The sequence below is a fragment of the Chiloscyllium plagiosum genome, unplaced genomic scaffold (genome assembly GCF_037043375.1).
Source record: "Chiloscyllium plagiosum isolate Xiang-an unplaced genomic scaffold, Cpla_swu_hap1 HiC_scaffold_32, whole genome shotgun sequence".
Taxonomy (NCBI): domain Eukaryota; kingdom Metazoa; phylum Chordata; class Chondrichthyes; order Orectolobiformes; family Hemiscylliidae; genus Chiloscyllium; species Chiloscyllium plagiosum.
Genome location: NW_028270170.1, coordinates 6,637,263 through 6,659,742, shown reverse-complemented (window position 1 = coordinate 6,659,742; position 22,480 = coordinate 6,637,263). Strand labels below are relative to the sequence as shown.

General features: G+C 42.2%; 1 protein-coding gene across 3 annotated transcripts in view; it reads right to left on the bottom strand.

Annotated features, from left to right (window-relative positions):
- The window catches only part of socs7 (suppressor of cytokine signaling 7), a 62,517-nt gene that overhangs the window by 19,777 nt on the left and 20,260 nt on the right, over positions 1-22,480 (bottom strand). For 2 of the 3 annotated variants that reach the window (XM_087977744.1, XM_087977743.1), the window contains exons 2-6: positions 13,635-13,699; positions 11,456-11,560; positions 9,567-9,692; positions 7,910-8,052; positions 6,619-6,787 (exon numbers count right to left, since the gene is read on the bottom strand). In XM_087977744.1, the coding sequence (XP_087833870.1) occupies positions 6,619-6,787; positions 7,910-8,052; positions 9,567-9,692; positions 11,456-11,560; positions 13,635-13,699 (608 nt within the window). The remainder of the gene's footprint in view (positions 1-6,618; positions 6,788-7,909; positions 8,053-9,566; positions 9,693-11,455; positions 11,561-13,634; positions 13,700-22,480) is intronic. The other variant, XM_087977745.1, reaches the window with a different exon arrangement.

Below are 22,480 nucleotides of genomic sequence, written 5' to 3'. Positions count from 1 at the left end.
AACAGTGTTTAAGTGCCAAAATGCTACTCCACGCTGAACCAAAGAGACATGAAGATGGAAGACCAAAGACTTAATCAAGGACATAGGCCTTAAGAGAAGTTCTATAGGAGAGGTGGAGAGGTTTAGGAAGGAAAGTCCAGAGCTCAGAGCCTGGGGAATTGGCAGGACAGCTGCCAGCCATAGCAAGAAATATAGCAGGTGGTAGACAAGACAACAGAGTTCAGAAAGAGACCTCAGAGTTGTACAGCTGGAAAAGGTTAGAGAGATTGGGATGCAAAGCCATGGAGGGATTTCAAAACAAGGATAAGAACTGTTTTTAAAAGAAGTCTTTTTGCATAAATAGAAGCCAGAAGGCACAGGACATGATGAGGGTGAACAAAATTCGGGGCAAGGCAGAATAGCACCTGAAACGCTAGTGAGAAAGAAGCTGCCCGTCTCTCAGTTACATGAGGAGATAGGAAAGGAAAACAAAAAAAAAAGTGAGAATAAAAGCACACAGGGCAGTTCATTCCCAACACATCCCCCAATCAGTCAGCAAGATACAGCAATGAAATCAAACTGTCAGCTTTAACCAGCAGCCTCTCTACTCCAGGAGTGTTTAGGCACTATACCGTTCTCTCACTAAGATGTGATCCAACACTACAAGAACATTATTTTCTAATGTCCTGGATTTTATCAGCACCAAATATCAACTGCTGGTTCCAGTAGCATTAATCTTTACTCTGCATACTGTTATGAAGCTCATCAGAAGGCATGAAGAGGATTTCATCACAGTCTTGAACAGACACATCAACTGAGCAGTTACAATTCTCTGGTAAAATAAATCCAAAAACTCTCAACCATTTGAACAAAGAATTTCTCTTTAGCTCACAACCAACCTTCGATTTTGAGATTGTGGCTCATACATTAGACTCTCCAACCCTTGGGAAACAGGCTCTCAGTCCCTACCTTATTAATTCCTCAGAGAACTGTATACATTTCACAGAGATCATCTCTCATTCACCTACATTCCAGAGAATGTTGATCTGTTCTACTCAATCGCTCTTCTTAGGGCAACGCTCTGATATTGGTAAACCTTCAGATAATTAGAGAGGTCCACTGCTTAGAATGTCCCAACTGCTCAATGAACAGTCAGCAAACCTGGAGCAAGGCTACCTGGAATTCATTATTCCTCATTTCGACAAAAAAACAAGTGGCTGGAGTGAGGACACAATGGTAACATCCTTATGTCAAGCCCTAGTTGCTCCAGGTGGTGTGTATCAACATCTCTGAACTGGTTGATAAAAAGACAAAAAGGCATCAGTGACACCCGGAATCGCTAATATGCTGCAGCTGGTAATGCACGACAAACATCCTCAAGGGGCACACTGATACAAAGGTTCATGTGCTCAGCACCAGAGAGAGACAAACTCAATCACTGGGTCAAAAAAAAATTCATTATGATAACAAGCACTGCAATACACTATCTACCTCTTTATCAATTTCATCCTAAACAATGTTCCCATACACTCACATAATACAACCTTCATAGAATAATGTGCTGTTCACACATTATGGCAGACAGCAAAAGATTTTAAAGTTCCTAGTTGAAAGCATGTTTCAGTAGTAAACAAGTCAACCATACCAAAAGGCTTTGGGGTGAAAGGGCATGACAGAAAAGGCTCTGCATAAGGAAGCAGCAAGCGCTAAGTTTGGAGTGAACTGGTGTCTATGATACCCAGAGGCAAACTCATGAGACTAGTAGCTGTACAAAACAACCAACCACATTGACATTCACTTAGACCTCGATGACTGTAAAGCCAACCCTGGTCACACCAGTGATGTTCACGCAGAAAATCACTGAGAAAAAATAACATTTTCCTATATAGGTCAATCTCTCCAAACAATCTTTATCTAGGACACCGTCCATTAAGAACTCATTTCACTGACTCTTCAGTCATTTATGAATGATTCAGAAGTACTTTACATCCTTCCTGGGTGTGGAGTCTCTGACACTGGACAGCAGTTGAAGGTTTCCTTAACCTGCAAAACTCCTGAGGTGGGGGTTGCCTGTACACCTTAAATGTCCAATCTCTCAGAGTATGGTGCTGCACTGTCTGAGAAATGGATTGAATTATTGGGCCTCCAACACTGTGATTCAGTTGAGTAACATTTACCTACAGATATTTTGATGCAGGTTTCCATGCAATGGTCGAGCATGCCTACCTTCAGCCCACATGGAACACAGCGCACATTGCGTCAGAACACGGAACTTCACACTTCTTAAATGCAGCTGAATTCACTCACATCAGCTTCAGTGAATACCCCAGAAATTGGCACTCCCCTGTCCATCCCCCCACCAGAATGACAGTTCAACTTGATAGGAACAGCACTACCTGCAACGCAAACACACTAATGAGGAACAAGACATCAGTAATATTCAACAAGATCGTGAGTCCACTAATGTTTGACCTCAATTCCACATTCTTGCATATCCCCAATAATCTTTCAGCCCCTTGGTCATCAAGAATCTCTCTACTTCTGTGTAAAATTACTTAAACTATTCTTCATCTATTGGCTTTGAGGTAGAGAATTTCAGACAGATCTTCAGGAGGAAATATTTTTCCTCATCTGTCTTAAATGGGCGACCTTTTATTTTTAAACTATGACCCCTGGTTGAACGTTCTCCCACAAGATGAAACATCCTTTTCACATTCACCCAGTCAAGTGCCCTCAGGATTTTACATGTTTCAATTAAGTTACAATGGATACTCCAACGGATACAAGCCTTGCCTGTCCAGCCTTTTCTCATTAGGAAGTCTGCTCATTCCAGGTCCCTCATACATCATCCTAGCGTAGACACTGACAAGCCAGTTTTTCACATTTACTATGGTCAAAATCCTGGAATCTTCATCCTGACGACATTGTATTTACACCCACTGGATTGGAACAATTCAAGGTGGATAAATGGGACTAGATTCCAAAACCTTTTCATTTTCAGTTATTTATCAGAAAAGTTCATTTTTACAGGTGACAGCCTAGACACTGAATAAAAAGCTTATTTTGAGATAAACCAATTTACAGCAACATTCCTGCCTTAAATATAACAAAGATGTCACTTAATGCATTTTTTTTTAAAAAACATGTGTCGTAAATTGCTGACGAAGTGAATGACTTCTGTTTGAGTGGATGGAAGGAGTAGGAATGGAAACCAGAGGAAGAAAAGACAAACTAAAGCTCACCGTAACTGGGGCACTTCGAAGTAGAGTCTGTCGTCTTAGAATAAGGCTCAACCATTTAGGATGAAAACAAAAAACATTTCTTTATTCAAACGGTTGGGTATGTTTGGAATTTGAGACCCCAAGGGTAGTGGACGCTTGATTGTTGAGTATATTTAAAGACAGCTACGAATAGGTTTTTGAAAGCTAAAGAAATCAAGGAATAAGTGATAGGACAGGAGATGTTGAGGTAGCAGATCAGGCATGATTTTATTGAAGGGCAGAGCAAACTCATGGGGCTGAGCAACTTCTCCCTATTCCTTGTACAGATGCTCCCCAGTTTACAAACACAATCCCATACAGGGGTGCAATTTTAAAAACCCAACATATGTACTTTAACTGTACTTACCGACAGCTATTTTATAATGTCCTGCATTTTGTTTGGACTTGCATGAAAATCAACTTGCGAATGGACTCCAGAATGGAACCCATTCACAACCCAGGGACTGCCTGTATTCTTATATCCACATCTTTCGGTACGCAACTATTGTCAGCAAGGATTTTTATCTCAAGTCAGTTACTGCCTCAGCATATTCATGGTATTACAGCAATGGATTCAGCTCTAACAGGAGCCGAGTGGAGACCAAAGCTTGTATATCACTTAGGATGTTATTTAGGATTTGGGATTACGCTTTGGGATATCTGCTAACCCAGTTCCACTGTTAGGCAGAGGCAGTGCCCAAGCTGCTCATTCTGTTTTATAATCACCTTCCTATTTATTGACAATTTGTCTCTGCCATTGACCTGGTTATTTAAGAGGATCAAGTTGATCGTACAACGCTCAGCCATCCTTTCATGCTGAGAGTAATGGAGCTCTCCTCAAATATCTGTTTTAAATTTACTCCTTAATTTAAATTGATGTCCTGGGCTACTGTTCTCACCCTTAATTATCAAAATAAACAAGGTTATCCTCAACTGCACAAGTACAAATGTGGATCACTGCTCAGTAATAGCAATCCCCTTGTGGGTTTTCTCAAGAGCAGAATGTAGCATCAGCCTGGTTTCTGGGAATAGGCAGTAAAATGTGCTTGTGACAGCTTATATCTTATTAATGAGTTTCAGAAAAAGTAAGTGTAAACCATAAGTTCGGTGGCTTTACAAGCCAACATTCTCACACAGTTTCATCATGAAGAATCTGAGCTGAATGCTGACAATGTGGTGCCATACTGTTACTTGATCTTAGATCACAACAGATGCCATCTTAAAGAACACAAATTTCTCGTTATATCGACCACCTGGTGAAAATGGCAAAACATCAAACTGAGAAGTTGGAAATAAAATATTGTACCTTCAGACATAGAATGTACATTGCACTGATAAAATACACAATGTATTGATTACCAAGCACATACCATTGATTATGTAACATACAAGTAGTACACCTAAAAACTTCAGCTTTGAGCCAAGATTAACAACATTTAGCAGGAAAATTGTAATCTAAGCTCAGCGTACTAAATCTCTGAATCATTTTTTTTGTGGTTTTTGACTTGATTCGAACCCTGTAATCACTGTCAGACACCCAGGATTCCTGTGTCTGTATACAAGTGTGAGCATGCAGGCAGCAACAAGACAGTCTGTTCTTAAACAATGAGCTAGTGTACAAGTGTGAGGTTTGTAGTAGACAGCATGTAAGTTTGAATTAACCTTAAACAACAATCACAGTATCTTCAAATCATTAGCTGATGGAAAGTTTTGTTGGAAGCTTGATACAGTATTTAATTAACTTGTTGGCTATTTTGTGCTGATCCTTCAGGGGTACAAAATTCCAGTATCTGGTTGATATCAAGACAAGTTAAAAAAAAAGAGTTGCTGGAGGGAGAAATGATTTCCTCTCATGGGGATAGCCCAGAACATGGAGCATGACCTTCAAATTAGAGCAAGGCTTTTCAAGGGGATTTCAAGAAGCACTTCCTCAAATACACGTGTGTGGAAAACTGCTCCTCTTCCCCAGAAATCTTCAAAGCCAAAGCTGGATTGAAAATATCAAAACAAAGATTGCTAGTTTTTTTTTACTAGGTAAGAGTATTAAAAGTGGACGGAGTCATGATGCAGATTAGCCATCATTAACTGAATAGCAGGACAGACAAGGGGCTGAATAACCTCCTCTGGTTTATGTGAATCTTCAGCCTAGACTGCAGAGATCATTTTCTGTGAAATTCTCCTGACTTTTCACCATTGTTTCTTTATGCATAGAATTGGCAAATTTTCAGCTGGTTAATGAGGAGAATCATGAAATGTCTATGAAAGACACAGCATTTTCAATATAAAACGTACAAGATACTGAAACATTGTTTTGTTATCTGACTAATAATCCAGATGGGAGACCAAATCTCTCAATCCTATTTTAAGGAAAAAAAAAATCAGTAGATGCAATTGTGAGGGTACTAAAGAATCAAGATAATCCAACTGGTGTCATATTGATTAGACATCCTTACCCAGTTTAGGTAGGTGTGTTGTGCATGCACACGTGAGATGACAGTTCCATAACAGTGTCATTGACTGTGAATTGGCCACTCAGTTATATCAAAGCGTTACCATTCCACTCTCTTAGTGAGCTCTTGTGGCACAGTGGTGGTGTCCCTAACTCTGGGCTAGAAGTTCTGAGTTTAATTGCCTGTCATGGGGAGAGACTGCTTCCTTCCACTACTTCCCCAAAAGGAAAACCAAATGTGAAAGAGAAGATCCACAAAGATCAGCAGGAAATTGATCAAAAGCCCAGATAACAGACACTGTCAGCTCCCGCCATTTCCCTGACAGTAACATTTATTGCAGTCTCCACCTGCACAACCATTATGAATGAGAATGGGTCTGTCTTTAAGCATTGAAACTCACAATTATAAACTTATTAATGCACCCTTTCATTTTGTGTTTAAACAGGTCTTCTATTTAAAAGTCATGCCTTTCAGAACCTTAGGACATCCCACCTGATTCACTAGATCTTAAAGTGTAGTCATTGTTGATTGTCATGGTTCCCTTGCGGCTTGGTGTCAGATTACATTCCAGGGAAGCTATTTGGAACGTTTCACAAGTTTAAAAGCAGCACCTAAAGCAGACAAGTGGCTCAGCAGTTAGCACTGCTGCCTCACAGCAGCAGGGACCGGAGTGCAATTCCAGCCTCAGGTGACTGTGTGGAGTTTGCACATTCTCCCGGGTGCTCTGGTTTCCCCCACACAGTCCAAAGATGTGCAGGTTATACGGACTGGCAGTGGGCCATGCGAGGATAAGGTATATGTTAGGGGGCTGGGTGTGGGCAGGATGCTCTTTGGAGGGCTGGTACGGACTCAATGAGGCAAATGGCCTCTTGCAACAATGAAGGGGCTGTATGATTCTGAAAGTAAGTTCAGATTGTAGTTATCCTCACCTCGATAATGTTCCATTCTGGTGTGGTGTGTAATTCCTTGGGAGCGAAAGCTGAGGCTGAGGATGTAACGTGGATCCGAACTGTCCCTTACCAGGAACGAACCATCTGGTTTACCCTTCAACTTCATTTCAGCATCATCCCAGTTCATCGGACCCCAATACCAGCCACACTACAGGAGATAGAACAGCAGGCATCAGACTTCGAAAAACTTGTCCCCACTCTCTCAGATACCATTCCCGATTAAAACTCTGTCCATTTCAGCCTCGAATATACTTAACAACCCAACCTTGACAGCCCTGTACGGTAAAGAAATTCCATAGAATCACTACCCTCAATAAAAATTCATCATCTCTGTTCTAACTGAAAGACCCATTACTCTGTGGTCATGCTATCTACCCTAAAGTCTCCACAATGGGAAGCAATCTCTCTGCACCCACCCTGTCAGGCCCACCGCCCATCCCATGGTACCCCATTAGTCAGAAATCGCCAAATGAAAATCCTCCTCCCCATCCCAACTCCCTAATCTGCTACTGGTTAGCTAATTCTGTCCATGTTCACGTACAACCTTCATCACCATGAGCTCTTACCTTAAGTAGCCTCAGGCACGGTACCTTAAACTCCTTTTGGTAATCTAAGTATTCCATCTACCAACTCCCCTTCATCTATCATGCTTGTTATGTCCTCAAACAATTCTAATAAATTTGTTAGTCATGATTTCCCCTTCATGAAGCCACATTAACTCTATGGTAATGATGTATTTCTAAATGCTCTGCTATTACATCCTTTGTAATAGACTCACCAATGACAGTCAGCTACTTTTAAGGTATAGTCAGTGTTCTAATGGAGGAAATGTGGAATCAACAGGCTCCCACAAACAGCAATGTGATAAGGAACCAGATCATCTGTGTTTTGTTTGGTAAGGTGATGGTTGTTAAAGGATAAATACTGCCCAGGGAACAACATCCTTGCTCTTTTCTGAAACAGTCCCATGGGAATTATTTTACATTCACCCAAGATACCAAACAGGGTCTCAGTTCAACTATTCATCGGGAAGACAGCACCTCTGGCAGTGCAGTGCTCCCTCAGTGCTGAGCTGGTAGTGGCAGTCTGGGTTAGCAGCTCTCGGGTGAAGCCTTTTATCTCAGAGACAAGTGCGTTACCCATTCAGTCACAATGCAGCTATCCAGACCAATTTCCTTTATTCCCTCAGCTTCTCCCTTCCATATTATTGATGGCTGTGAACATCTACAAACGCTTTAAAAATAACATCACAATGTCTGAAGGTGTGTACCTTTTCAAGTTCCCGTAAGCTGGCTGCAAAGGTGTTGGAGTCCCTCCTGTTGAGCAGGCAGTTCTGAGGTTGCACGGTCATCGGCCGAATTTGAGGCGAGTTTCTCTGCAAGGTGTCTGCAAGAGGCAAAAGAAATCCAGTGTCTGAAAAAGACAAATCTCCACATGAGAAAGGTGACATGGAGCACAATCAAGTGATCTGAAGCCAACAATGCCATAAGAACAACCAAGCCCCGTCCCACCTTGCTTGAAGATTGTTATTTGAGCTCAGTCCTTCCTCTCTCTCAATCCTCTGAGATGTCTACAGTTTACCAGGTCAGGTCAATTGTGTCAAATTCTCACAGGACACACCAATCTTCAGTTACCTGGACCCCAAGTTCTGAAATTCTCTCTCTCCTCTAAGACTTACTGCAGTGACCAAACTTTTGATGACTATTTTAATTACTCGTCATGTAGCTCACTTTCAACTTCTGTCTGATAACGCCTCTCGAAAATGCCTCAGGACATTCCACCACATTCGAGATGCTACGTAAATGCAAGTTGTTGTAGATATTGCAGATTGACAGAGCTGGAGAAACAAACAGTGATGGTCAGACTTCCTGAGATTTAACTAAAAATGAAATATCTCCTTTTAGGATCGGGGCATTTAGCTTTTCTTCCATAACCAAACACTCCCATTGGCATCGGAACAAAACCAACACCAGAAAGTTTGAATCTCAAGAATCAGGTCAGTTTATTGGGTCACTTAGAATCTGAGTCTTTGATCCGAAAAGGAGGCTATTTGATCCATCGAGGCTGTACTGGCCCTTTGAAAGGGCCAGCCAGTTAGTTCCACTTCCCAGCAAATCTTCTCCTTTAATTATTTACCCAATTTTCTTTCAAAAATTACTACCAAATAAGCAACAACCTCCCTTCCAAGCAGCAGATTTCAGATTACCATAATCTTTTCCTCTAGTTTGTTGGTTGATCTGTCCAAAACTCCTGATTTCCTGACAAACTACAGAAAATGGTCACTTCCTATTCCTTCAAAATGTTTCTTCACGTTTCCACACAAGTCCACTAAACCTTCCTTTCATTTCCTCCGCTTGCAGGATAAGATTATTGTGGACAAGGCATTCTCCCAGTTTCTTCCTAAATTTAACCAGTTCCTGTCTTTGTTTGTGCACCTGCACACTCACTCTCATGGCTCCCTGTGGGCCAAGTATGTCCGCTGCTATGTAGATGGACCGAATGGCAGCCAGAGACTGTCTAAATGAAATCGACAGAACAAACCGAGGAAACCTTGAGGAATCAGTGGAACGACATTTCCTTGAGTGGCTCTTATAATTAGTGTCAAAAGTGTGGAGAAAATTAAAACGACTTCCATTTCCCAATTTCTAATAACTTTAATAAATTGTCTCCTATGATGATGGAGAAACGTCTTTAGTCAACGAGTTTTGAAACTTGGGATTTTTGATCCAGAAGGCTGATGAGTTTATTTGCAACAGAGGTCAATAGTTTTTGTTAATAAATTGACGGAATCGAGTGAAATGAGGACGGTGTGGGGGAAGTACAGCTGAGGTAAATGATTGATTATGACCTGAATGAATGATCGACCAGGTTCAAGAGGCTGAATGGCCTCTCCTGCCTGCTCTTAAGGAATAGAAGCCGAACCTTACCGTTTAAGCTGAGACTGAGCTGGATGGAAGTGTGAGGTGGGGGAGGTGGTGGTAGAGGCAGTGACTGTAAGCAAGCAGCAGCTGGGTTCACTGGGTACGACAGAGTCTGTGGCCCCACAATATCATCTGAAAAACAACACAAACTCCTTCAGAAATAAAACTGAGACATGGTGCCACTTCTCCAGTAGATACTCATCCCAACATTTAATGGCAGAAATTGCAATAACTCTCTGCTCCCAACATCACTGTTCTCCCATCCCCACCCAAGACAGTGCACACAGATCCCCAAACTCTCAAAACCAACCAACTCCACAATGAGGCTTGTTTGATTGTTGCCTTTATATAATCCAAATGATAGATTCAATATCCAGAGATAAAACTTAACATTTGACTGCATTAATGGCATTATATAAATGTAACGTGTTTATGCAGTTATTAACTGCACCCTATTACAGCAGTTTCTGGAGCCTTTACAAACTTACAAAATAAATTATTCAGAGATCAGAAGATTCATTACGTTAACTGAAGTCTCTCTCCACTGGATTAGTTGTACAACTGTATAGATCATAAACTCACAACATCCAAATGAACCTTGCCAGTGGATAGAAAGACACAGTAAACATAACTTCACTGGTGGTGGAAATGGTGGGCGGGGTTTAAACAGGCTGGGGTTTGAGTCAACATCAACCATTCTGCATTTCATTTGAGGTCAAAGCGATTCCCACAGTATGAAACAAGTGAGGAAGAACAAACAGTGCTTGGATATTGTCGTATTCTTGGTCATTCAAGGAGTGACCAACTGCACGAATTCCTGGAAGACTCATCAGGCAAATCCCACTGGATTGAGAAACACCTGTTTGGCGATAAGTTGGAGTTTTCCAGATGGGGTTGGCTGAATGGTCTTCCTGTTTCACAATTTGCTGGTGTAAACAAATTTATTATTTTGTATAAAGTGCTACAGCTGAACAAATGGTCGATTTTGAAGAATGCATTTGCTAGACCACCTGATGCACTTCTCGTGGAGGAGCGGGCAGGATTTTAAACCATTGTATATCTTACGATTCAAAGGTTATGTCTCAATATTTCCTTTTCATGATAATATCCAGTGTGTCTATGATTTGGCGTTTACAGCCATTTATACAATCATAAGCTCACCAAGTGCTTGCTCTGGGTATAGACGACCCACTGATTATGAAGGGGACTTCACCACTGAACTTAGAGAAATTGGTAAAATGGGGACACTGAACACCACCCTCAGCAGTTTGCAATGCTGCGCTATAGAGGACGTAATGCAGGAACACACAACAGGAACTCACAATCATGAAGTCTCAATTACTTCATTGTCCTCAGGTAAGCAACTCTCTTCGTTGTGGAAGGATACATTTTTGTTGAACAACAGATAGTTGGGAACACCAGCCCCTGCAAGTTCTGCTCCAAGCCACTCACCATCCCGACTTGGAAATGTATCGCCATTCCTTCACTGTCGCTGGATCAAAATCCTGGAATTTCCTCCTTAAGGGCACTAAGATTTCTAAATAAAATGAACTGCAGTGGTTCAAGAAAGAAGCTCACCACCACCTGAAAGGGCAACTGGGGACAGGTGATAAATGCTGACCCAGCCAGCAAGACCCACAAACCTCAAGTGAATACAAAACAGAGTGAGGGGACTAGTCAGGGAGCCCACAGAAAACAAGGAACATGTAGTTAGGGAAAAGTCATTAACAAGTGACTGCTATTGAATATACCAGACCATGACCTGGAGTGTACAGTCGGTGCAATCCGCAAACTATAACCGGGAACCGAGCGCCATAAAAGAGCGCCGCATGGGGAACTGAGCAGAGCCCCAGGAACCAAGCACCATCACCAGGAACTGTAACTGAGCACCGTACCGAGAAGGCTGAGGCTTCGGCGGGGTGGGGGTGGTGGAGTCGGCGGATGAGGTGAGGGCGGCCCGCGACGAGAGATGTCCAGGTCGACCAGTGACACAGTTTCTCCTGATCAGAGACGACAGAAAGAGATAGTCAGTGAAAACAAAAAAATATTTTTCCTGCCCAACTAGCCATCCACACACTGCTTTCAGATTCTAGCTTCTACTTTTCCCCTTGGTTTCTGTTGTTGTGTACCCAAGATCTCTGCCCATTGTTCCCATGTAGTCTCAGCTCACACCAAACTAACTCCCAGCACATGGGCACCTGTATCACTGACCTTTACAATCAGTTTATAGCCAGAGAGTGGGTACATTGGGAAGTGACAGTGACAGAATTTTATTTGAACATTTCTCAATGATCACTTTACAACAAACAATATTGTTATGGAGAGAAAAGTGTACCTAGATTTTTTTTATGATTCTGAAAGATCTTCACAGTAGAAGTGAAAGCAGATTTGGGACCCGACCATGTAAGGAGCTGTTAAGACACTTTGTTTAAGGAGCAAGTTAAACCATACAAACTCAGAACAGGAGCAGGCTCTTCAGACCCTTGTGCCTACTCCAATGTCCCAGCAGATCATTGCTGATCTCTAAGTTCTAAATGTCACTTTCCCTTTGATTCCCCCATCTAACAACAATCTATCTTCCTCGTCCTTAAATATATTCACTGACCCAGCCTCCAGTGCTTTCTGAGACAAAGAGTTCCAAAGTTGCACGACTCTCCACGAAAAAAAAAAGTCTCTCTCATCACTGCCCTAAAATGACATCCTGACTTCTAGACCAACCCACAACAGAAACATCCTTTCTACATTCACATTATCAACAGCATTCACAATCATATACATTTCAACAAATCACCCCTCAGTTATCTAAACTCTGTTGGAAACAAATCCTGCCTGCCCAACAGTTATCTCCAAAGGCAATCTGCTCATTCCAGATATCAATCTAGTAAAACTCCCAGAAACAAGACATTTACATCCTTCCTTAAGTAAAGAGGCCAAAGTGGTGCAGTGTTTGCAATGTGGTCTCACCACTGCCCTATATAATTAGATCCAAAAGGAGGATTGCGATGTAGAGGTAGAGGAGTGGAAATAAAAATGGAAGTACATGATAAAAGCAATTACAGAACATTTTAAGGCAGGAAAACATTACAGAGGTGGGGAGAGACAAGGATAGGGAAGGAACTCGAACAAGGAGAAGATTTTTAAAAATTTAGATCAGAAACTGATGTGAACACAGGGGAGACGGGTGGACTAGGTTTACTTCAAGTTAGGAAACATCCACCAAAAGTTTGAAGAGATTAAGTTCATAGAAACTGCAAGGTGCCAGAGGTATTAGAACAATTAAGTCTAGACATAAAATAAGATTCAAGGTTCCCAGTTTCCTTATTTCAAAGAGCAATTATAGGGTGTTACAACTTACCAGCAATCATCAAATTAAAACTGAGGAGTTTGAAGGAAGAGGATAATTAAAGCAAATAACTGATCACAAAAAGCAGTGAGGGCTTAAAGGGCAGAGATTTCTTGGCACACGAGAAGTTTTTTTTAAAAATTAAGAAAAGGGGCTTCCCCGCCCCCCAAAAAGAAGTTCGCAAGCTTGCCTGCCATATCCTCAGGGATAAGGATAGGTGCGTGTGCCTGTGTGCTTATGGATGCTGTGAAAGATGCTTACTAAATATAGGTTTTTCTTCTCTCCATACATTTTGAATTGCTGCCCACCACTGGATCTTCTGAAACGTTTAGTGTGTTACTGCCCGGATCTTTATCTCCCCACTCCATGACGTGCACAGCCCTGTACAATCATCAGAATCAGTATATTCTCACTGCACAAACTGGGGAAGTGATTCACTCAGAACCGGGTACGGTCCCAGTCTCTGGGATGGTTACTCTAAATAAATTTATTCAGGATGAAGCAAATCAAAGTTTCTATGGGAGGAGAAGGTATGTCAGGTCTCTGCCTGGGCAGTACTGCCTCTCTCAGCTTGGAATATTGACAAGAACGAGGAGGAGGAGGAAGGAGAGAGGCTGACGGAAAGAGAGTAGAATAGGAGGAGAAAATGGTGGAGCAAGAAAAGGCAGTGGACAAAGAGGTGAAGAAAGTGCAAGAGAGGAGTCAGTCAACGCGCATTAAAAATCTCTTACCTGTAAAAGGTGATGCTAATGACACTGGAGTGAAGGCACTTTGTGTCCGCGTCAGCCTGGGCTTGCTACAAAAAGAACAGAAACATCAGACAAGTGGCTGAAGAACCTGACAGAAACACAGCGAGACTGGTGAATCCAGAAACATTCACCCACCCTCAGTAAAACGGTCAAACTCCTCCAGATTCAGAGGCCAGCATCTTGTTGGTCACCAACGCTTTTAAATATTCACACTGTCTCATTTCAAAGCTTGTACATGGATTCCGTGTCTCAGAATAAATAAACAGTTTGCGACAGGACCAAATTCCCATGGGCCTAAAACCTACCGCTGAATGGCCATCTGATTTAGCACCACATTCAGCAACTGACCCATTCCTCACCACCCCCGCATCCCCCCCCCCCCTTCCCCCCGACTGTTCTCCCTCACAGGGAAGCATGAACCTGAACACTTTGCAGTCTGCAGTAACACAAACCTCCCTGGCAGGTTCAAAGTTCACTCAGTTACACAGCCAGTGCTGCCACTTCTGATCGGTGACCCTTCAGGAAGAGCACGAGACTCCCTGGCTCTCAGCCCAAGAACAATCCTCCTGCCTCTGTACCTTTTATCAAGCAGATTCTAGAGAATCTTTTGCCGTTGAATTTGGGAGGGAATAATGAACATCTAGTGCAGCAAAGTTTAAAAACAACCAACAATGTAATCGATAGAGTAAACTGGCGCAGCCCAGGCAGTGCCCCCAGAGTCTCACTGACATGGCGCTGTCATGATTCACCCTCTGGACACCCTATCGCTGTGACTCGGTCAGCCTAGGCTGCTGGGCACCTCAATGCTCATTCCGAGACCACAGCAGTGATCTAGGAGTAATGGAATCAGAGCATAAATGCTGCTGGCAATTGTACTAATTGGACACACACACTGACAGCAATCTGTCCAGTTCAACAGACACAAATACTAACAAGTATAAAACTCTGCTGGAGGCATTTGTAGGGGTCACTTATAAAAGCACGAGAAGGAACTCAGTCCAAAGTGAATACAGTGCAGCATGTGCATCCATCAACCAGCAGTTTCCCCATCCCCCCCTTTCACAAACAAACAGGCCCCTCCACCCCACCTCCAGCAAACAGCTCCCCCTCCCCCCCATCTCAGCAAACAGCCCTCAGATCCCATCCATTTCCCAATTAGCTGATTGTCTATTTCATTGCTATTTGTGGGATCTTGTTGTGCACTTTCCTTTACAGCATCACCCACTCACTTGTCGGTACTACAGAACTTCCCAAGAGGAGAATGACAGAATTCGGTTCAGGTTATGTCTGCACACTCAGTATTTGATGTAATGCTAACCTCCCTTTCCCATATGGCCCTGGTCATTGCTCCTATTTAATTAACCATCCAATGCCTTCAGTTGAAATTGCCTCCACTCCCAGATTGTGCCTGCCAAATCCACACCACATGTTATGTGAAAAGGTTTGTTCTCACCTCACGTGTACTGCTTTTGCAAAACACTTGAAGATCAAAAGACAGTTTTCAAACCTTTTATGAATGAATGAGTGAGGTTCCCCCCCATCTACTCTGTCCAACCACTCCCTCCCCCCACCATGACTTTGGTAACTTTTTTCAAACGTCCCCTCAGCCCTCACATCTTCAAGGAAAACAGTCCAAACTCCTCCAATCATTCCTCATAACGGAGCTTTCTCTGGATCCATTTTCATAAACTACTTCTGCACTCTCTCCAATTAACTCATCTCCTTCCTAAATGTATGGTACCCAGAACTGTACACAATACTCCAACTAAGGTCGAACCAACATCAGGATAGATTCAGCACTATGTCCCTGCTCTTTGTATTCTATGCCTCAATTTCTAAGCCTAGAATTCTGTGTATTTTGCTAACAGCTCTCTACTTTTCCTGTCACATTGAATGACTGCATGCACATATACAGCCAGGTTTGCTTGCCCCTGCACAGTCTTTAGAACAGCAGCCTCTTCACACGGTCTCTTCATGTTATTTATACCAAATAATATCATCTCACACTTTCCACCACATTGAACTTCATCTGCCACGATCTGCCCACTCCATCAACTTGTCATTGTATTTTTAAAACATTAAATCATCACCCTCATAATTCTTTAATTCTTCCAAGTTTTGTGTCTGCAAATTTCAAAATTGCCCCATACACTTCAAGGGCTAGATCAGTAATATACATCAGGAAAAGAAAAGACCTACTCTGACCGCTGGCAAACTTTACTAGAAATCTTGCGGCAGTTTGAAAACTTCCATCAACCATCCCGGTTTCCAAGCAATTCCAAAATTTGCAGACAAAACTTGGAAGAATTAAAATTATGAGGAGGATGATTTAGTGCTTTAAAAAATACAACGACAAGTTGATGGAGTGGGCGGATCGTGGCAGATGAAGTTCAATGTGGTGGAAAGTGTGAGATGATATATTTTGGGATAAATAACGCGGAGAGAATGTGAGAAACAAAGGCTGCTGTTCTAAAGACTGTGCAGGAGCAAGCAAACCTGGCTGTATATGTGCATGCAGTCATTCAATGTGACAGGAAAGGTAGAGAGCTGTTAGCAAAATACACAGAATTCTAGACTTAGAAATTGAGACATAGAATACAAGAGCAGGGACATTATACTGATGTTGGTTAGACCTTAGCTGAAGTATAGTGTATAGTTCTGGGTACCACACGTTTAGGAAGGAGATGAATGCATTGGAGAGAGTGCGCAGAAGTAGTTTATGAAAATGGATCCAGAGAAAGCTCCTTTATGAGGAATCATTGGAGAAGTTGGGACAGTTTTCCTTGAAGATGTGAAGGCAGAGGGAAACTTGCTGTGCCCCTTTCATTCCATGAACTATAAAGTTTTCTCAAGTCTGTTATGTGACACTGTATCCAATGCCTTTTGAAGTCCAAGTACATCATGAGCACTATTGCCCTGATCAACCTCCTGTGACCTCTTCAAACAATCAAACCCAGCAAGTGCGTAACACACAATTTTCCCTTTCTCTTTTTAATCAACCCATGTTTTTCCATGTAACTATGAATCCTATCTGAATATTTTTTTCCAGAGATTTCCTCAGCACCAAAGTTAAAGTACCGATCTGATCCTTACAATCCTTTTTTTTTGAATAGGAACATAATATTTGCAATTCTCCAGTCCTCTGGCACCATCCCCCAAATCCAGGAAAGAGTTAAAGATTATTGCCAGTATCACTATGATTTCTGGTGTCATGGCAACTAAATACCAACAGTTCATCCAAAACACCTATTTTAAACCCTCCTAACTTTTAGATTCTTCCTTCAGTCAGAGTCCTGGGCAGCATCTGCCTCAGAGCTAGAGAGATGAAAAGTGTTAATTTAACATGTCTCATGCCTCCAGGAGTGAAACCCCTTTTTGATCCCTAGTTGGTCCAACTCCTCACATTACTGCCTTTTTACAAATGGTGTGCTTATAAAAGATTTTGGATTTCACTTTATGTTAGCTGCCGGTCTTTTTTCATAGCTGCTGTTTGCTTCTCATATTTGCTTTCACACCTCCCTTCTGAACCTTCCGTATTTTGCTTGGTTCTCCACTATATTCATTATCTGGCGTCAGTCATAAGCTCACCATTTCTTCTGTAACTTAATGACTTTGTCATTGGAGAGGTGTGGATTTGTTTGTCCGACCTTTTCCCCTTTTGACAGAATTTACCTTCACTGCGACCAACCATCTCCTCTTTCAAGGTGGCCCAGTATTGGTCCCCAGCAACCTTCACCCTCTGTTCTTTTCCCAATTGAAATTGACTCAGAGTCAATTATTCTTACTCTGCATTGTTCACTGTCATTTTCCACCATCATCCTAACCCTCATAATATAACAACCACTGTCAAAATGCTCCCCACTATCACTAGATCTACTTTATCCACCTCATTCCCAAGAACCAGGTCCAACAGTTTCTCTTTTCAGGTTGGACTTGACACAATGCTGTTTGAAATTCTCCTGAACAATCCAGAAACACCTGTCCCTCCACAGCCCCACTATCCAGTCTATACATGGGTAACTAAAGCCCTCCCAATATAACTACTTCATGATGTTTACTTGTTTGTAATTTCATTGCAGATTTATCCCTCTACATCCTTCCCACTTTTACACTGAGTTATGGAAGTGTACCTTTGTTTCTCCTTAGCTCAAACCAAACGGATTCTGTCCTTGAATGCTGGTACTGGAATGTGCCCCTTAATCAAAAAATGCCACTTTTTGTTTCTTTCCTCTCTTTTTCTGAACACCTTGTGCTGAGGAATAATTAACAGGCAGATCTGCTCTTCCTTGAGCCAGGTCTCATTATTGCCACAATACCATAATCTCACAAGGCAATCTGCACCTGTAATCCACCAATTATACAACCATACTTCACACTTTCACATACAGCACAGTGTAATGCTTCTCTAAACTTCATTTCTTTCTCGGACTACACACGTTAACTTACTATTCTCGATTGTAATGCTATCTGCCTCTCCCAGCATTTTATGCAGCTTTCTCTCCTAATTCTCTAACTTCTCTCCAAAAGCACCAGCAAATCGCCCCACGGGGAGCTCAGTCCCTGTTCTGAAGAAGTCATGTCAGACTCTAAAAGTTAACTATTTCTCTCTCCACAGTTATACCCCGAACTGCCAGGTTTTTCCAGCACTTTGTTTTTACTTCAGTCCTAGGTCTGGTCAAATACAACCTGGTTGCCTTCAACAGGAAGGAAAGACGTTCCAGATAAAGACATTTCTCATTCATATTTCTCCAGCATTGCTCAGGAAGTTGAAGTTGGAGTCCAGTTATTCCCAAAAAGGATTTCAATGCTTAGATTCAGCAGCATAGTTACTGCTACTCACAGAGCACCTTTCAATTCATGGTCACATGTTCCCAACATCTACCTGTATGTGATCCTCTGATTGCAAAGGTCAGAGAGGTCATTTAGCCCTTTGAATCTTCTCTAACAATCATTCCATTAGATCATGGTTGATCTCCATCTACCCACCCTGCCCAACAACTATACACCAATCTCAGATTTTGAAAGTTTCAGGATTCAGTATGATGATAGAGTCCTTGCTGAAAACATCCTCGAAAACGCTGACTCAGAAGGTTCTGCCCCTTGTATGCTCTCTCAGATACCAGTTCCTCTCAATCTCACCTATCAAATCCTTCAATCATTTGAAGCTTCCTGAACACACACTAGTTTGAGATGAATGCAAGATTGAATATTGATTTGAATTTTTGCCAAACAATACAGGTAACAAAAAAACTGAGTATTGTATTTTTGTAAAATACTGATAATTTTTAAAATCAGATGTTTTTAACAGAAGTTGCCCTATTCTTCCAGTGGGTGTGAAAGATTATACAAAAGCATTTCAAATAAGAGCAGGGAAAATCGTGGTGCCTGAGAATAATAACTTGAACCACCTTCCCACCAGCTCTTCAAGTCTGATGGCTTTCTGCGCAATCATACTTGGCTTTATTGGAATATTAAAACCTATTGATGTTATGTGTACTACCAGACAAATCATGTTAACTGGAAGATTTGGAAAAAAACAGAGTCAGGAATGCACTTGAAACCTTTGAAGCCCACAACAGGGTGAACACCAAAATGAGAATTTAATTATTTTTTTACGAGAGTTGGCAGCTCAGAAACTGGCCCACTACAGATAGCAGGAAGAACTTCTGCGGCGCAGTGGTAGTGACTCTACCTCTGAGACGGGTGCCTGTGTTCAACTTCTACCTCCTACAAAGATGTGTTATATCATGTTCAAAACAGGCTGATTAAAAATAAATATGCTTTTTAAGGGCTGCTCCCTACTCTCTCAGCTGATGCTTCTATTTCCCTCTTCCTTGTGTACTTATCTAGTGCCTGCTTAAAGGCTTGCTGCCGTTTGCCTCACCTACTCCTGGAGATAGTGAATTCTACAATCTCGCTATTCTCTGGGAAAAGCTGTTCCACCCAAAATTCCCGACTGGATTTACTGGTGACCTTCAAGTATCCTATCTAGATTCAGAGTCATAGCACAGAAACAGGCCCTTCAGTCCAACTTGCCCATGCGATCTTTCATCCTAAACTAATCTAATCCCATTTGCCATCACTTGGCCCACATCCCTCTAAGCTCTTCCTATTCACATACATCCGGATGCCTTTTAAATGCTGTAATTGTACCAGCCTCCACCACTTCCGCTGGCAGCTCATTCCAAACATGCACCACCCTTTGTGTGAGAAAGTTGCTCCTTAAGTCCCTTTTAAGTCTTTTCCCTCTCATCCTAAACCCATGCCCTTTAGTTCTGGACTCCCCATCGCTGGGTAAAGACCTTGGTTATTTATCCTATCTATGCCCCTTATGATTTTATAAAACTCCACAAGGTCACCTCAGCCTATGACTCTCCAGAAAAACAGCCCAGCCTATTCAGCCTCTACCTATAGTAAAAAACCTCCAACCCTGGCAACATCTTTTGTGAAACCTTTTCTGAACCTTTTCAAGTTTCACAACATCCTTTCTATAGGAGGGAGACCAGAATTGCACACAATATTCCAAAAATGGCCTAACCAATACTTTTACGCTATCACGATAATTATTTAAGCCAGTGTCATGCGCATCTCCAAATCAGAAGGTGTAGTCCAGGTCCCACTCCAAAGTCCTGAGTTCAGAATCCAACAGTGCAACACATTCCCAGTGCCGTGCTTTCAGAGAGAGAGGTACTTCAGGACACATTGATATTTGGACAAGACATGAAGCTGCGGCCCAACCTTCTCCCTCAGGTGGATATGAATGATCCGGTGACACTCTGTCAAAGAGGAGCAGGTGGCTGTTCACCACCCCACCCTCAGGGCCCTGGCTGAGACTTATCCCTCTGCCAACATCCCAGGAAGCAGCTCAATGACCTTGTCATTATCACATGGCTGTTTGTACATTGGCTGCCATTTTCTACATGACAACAAGTACTTAACCAGCTGTAAAGCTCTACAGAAAACACAATTAAGATTGCATTTGTATAGCACCTGCTACAATCCCTTTCACCAAGCACAAATCAATTCATTCACATCCTTCAAGTATCTGAATTTCTCACTCTACTTTAGATCATCAGTCAACAACAGGAAAAAAATTTAATCTATAAATTTGGAACAGTCTGGAAGCAAACAGTCGGTTTCAGTGTCAATTGTTCACCATGTATGATGTCTAATCTCCACTTACAATCAATTCCTCAGACCTGGGGAAATGTGGAGAAGCAAGTAGAGAGGAAACTGCTCTGAATGTAAAAACAGCTGAGCACACTCAATGGGGAGAAATTATTTGCTGGGTATCTGACCATTATCATGTTGTTGGACGAGAACATTTAAAGTGCGTCAATGACTAAGTTGGTTTGGAATATCCCAAAGTTGCAAAAGGTCCTATTTAAATGCAAACCTTTCATTGATTTCACACAATGAGTTGTTCATATCTGGAAATGGTAAATGAAGCCAATAAGTTTTTAAAATGAAAACATTTACAGGGGTTTGGGAGAAAGACAATAGAGAGGGATTAATTGGATAGTTCTACCAATGGGTCAGCACAGTCACAATGGGCTGAATGGTCACTCTCCCACTGTGTTGCAACATTCTATGAAAACTAGTGTCCTCCTCACAGAAATAGATCTAATGCAGGACATATTGGACAATGGGAATATTACAGTCTTTCCCTCAGTGATTCGCCTCGGTCACGTCAACCCTTCCTACACCCCTCCACTCCCACGTTCTCAGGTGGTCACCTCCTTGTCCAATTCAAAGGGCTACAGGGTCTGTGGGAGCTCAGCAGGCAACAGGGGCCCACTGTCTCTCCCTCAGCATCTGAGAGGTCAGCCCAATCCTCACTCCACTTTCTCCTTGTAACTTCACTGCACTGAAGTATTAGGAAACTTATCCCATCTTCTCTAACCCAGGACCTCCCAATTTCATGCATTACCATTCTCCACATTCCACAAAAACCATGGAAGCCAAAACTTAATTTAAACTACAACCTCCTGATGTACCTCCACTTTTTGTTTACCATTTTCAACCTCAGTTTCCTGGGCTGTTGGTCTCAGTGTTGCCTCTAATTTCAGAACATCTAACAGGCTCAGGGACACAGAGCACATCCTGGGATAAGTCAGGGACAATGAGCAAATACCAGTGATATGCCTGACAACTGCAGAAGGAAAATGAGCCACTTTGAAGAACGGAATGTGTGCTACACTACACGGTTAATGATCTGAGCCGAAAGGAGTCTGCTACAACTACCTGTGACTGGGTAGCACACCCATCACTATCAGGGATCCTGTACCTAAGGAATTAACTGGTTCACTACTCAAAGCTAAAGAAAATCAAATTTATAAATAGCTAACCTGAAATAATTCTGCCTCATCCAGCGTAAAAAGTGCTGTGATGTGCAATTTCTCTGAGAGAGTCACGTGCAGGTTGGATGATTCATTGTACAGATACTTCAGGAAGCATTAGCTCAGCACACTCAGTAGGTCTATAAATAATTGACAAAACCAAACAGTCCCACTAAGTGTTGAAGCATGTGGAGGGATCACATATTCAGGCCTGTCTGCCCAGTGACTGGACAGGCACTGGGAGAGTCACCTCTGAAATATGTTCCATCGTAACCACAGAGTACCTTCTCCTCCACTAAGGTTCAGCAACATTTTAGAAATGATCTAGGAAGAGTGGGCATCAGCGGCTAGGCCTGAATTTATTTCAGATGCCTAATTGACCCGGAAAAGACGGGAGTGAGCCCCCTTCTTGGAAGAGCTCCGAACAAAAATGTCTTGTACAATCACAATCTCATATTGATCAGATATTACCCAACGACAGGCCATTAG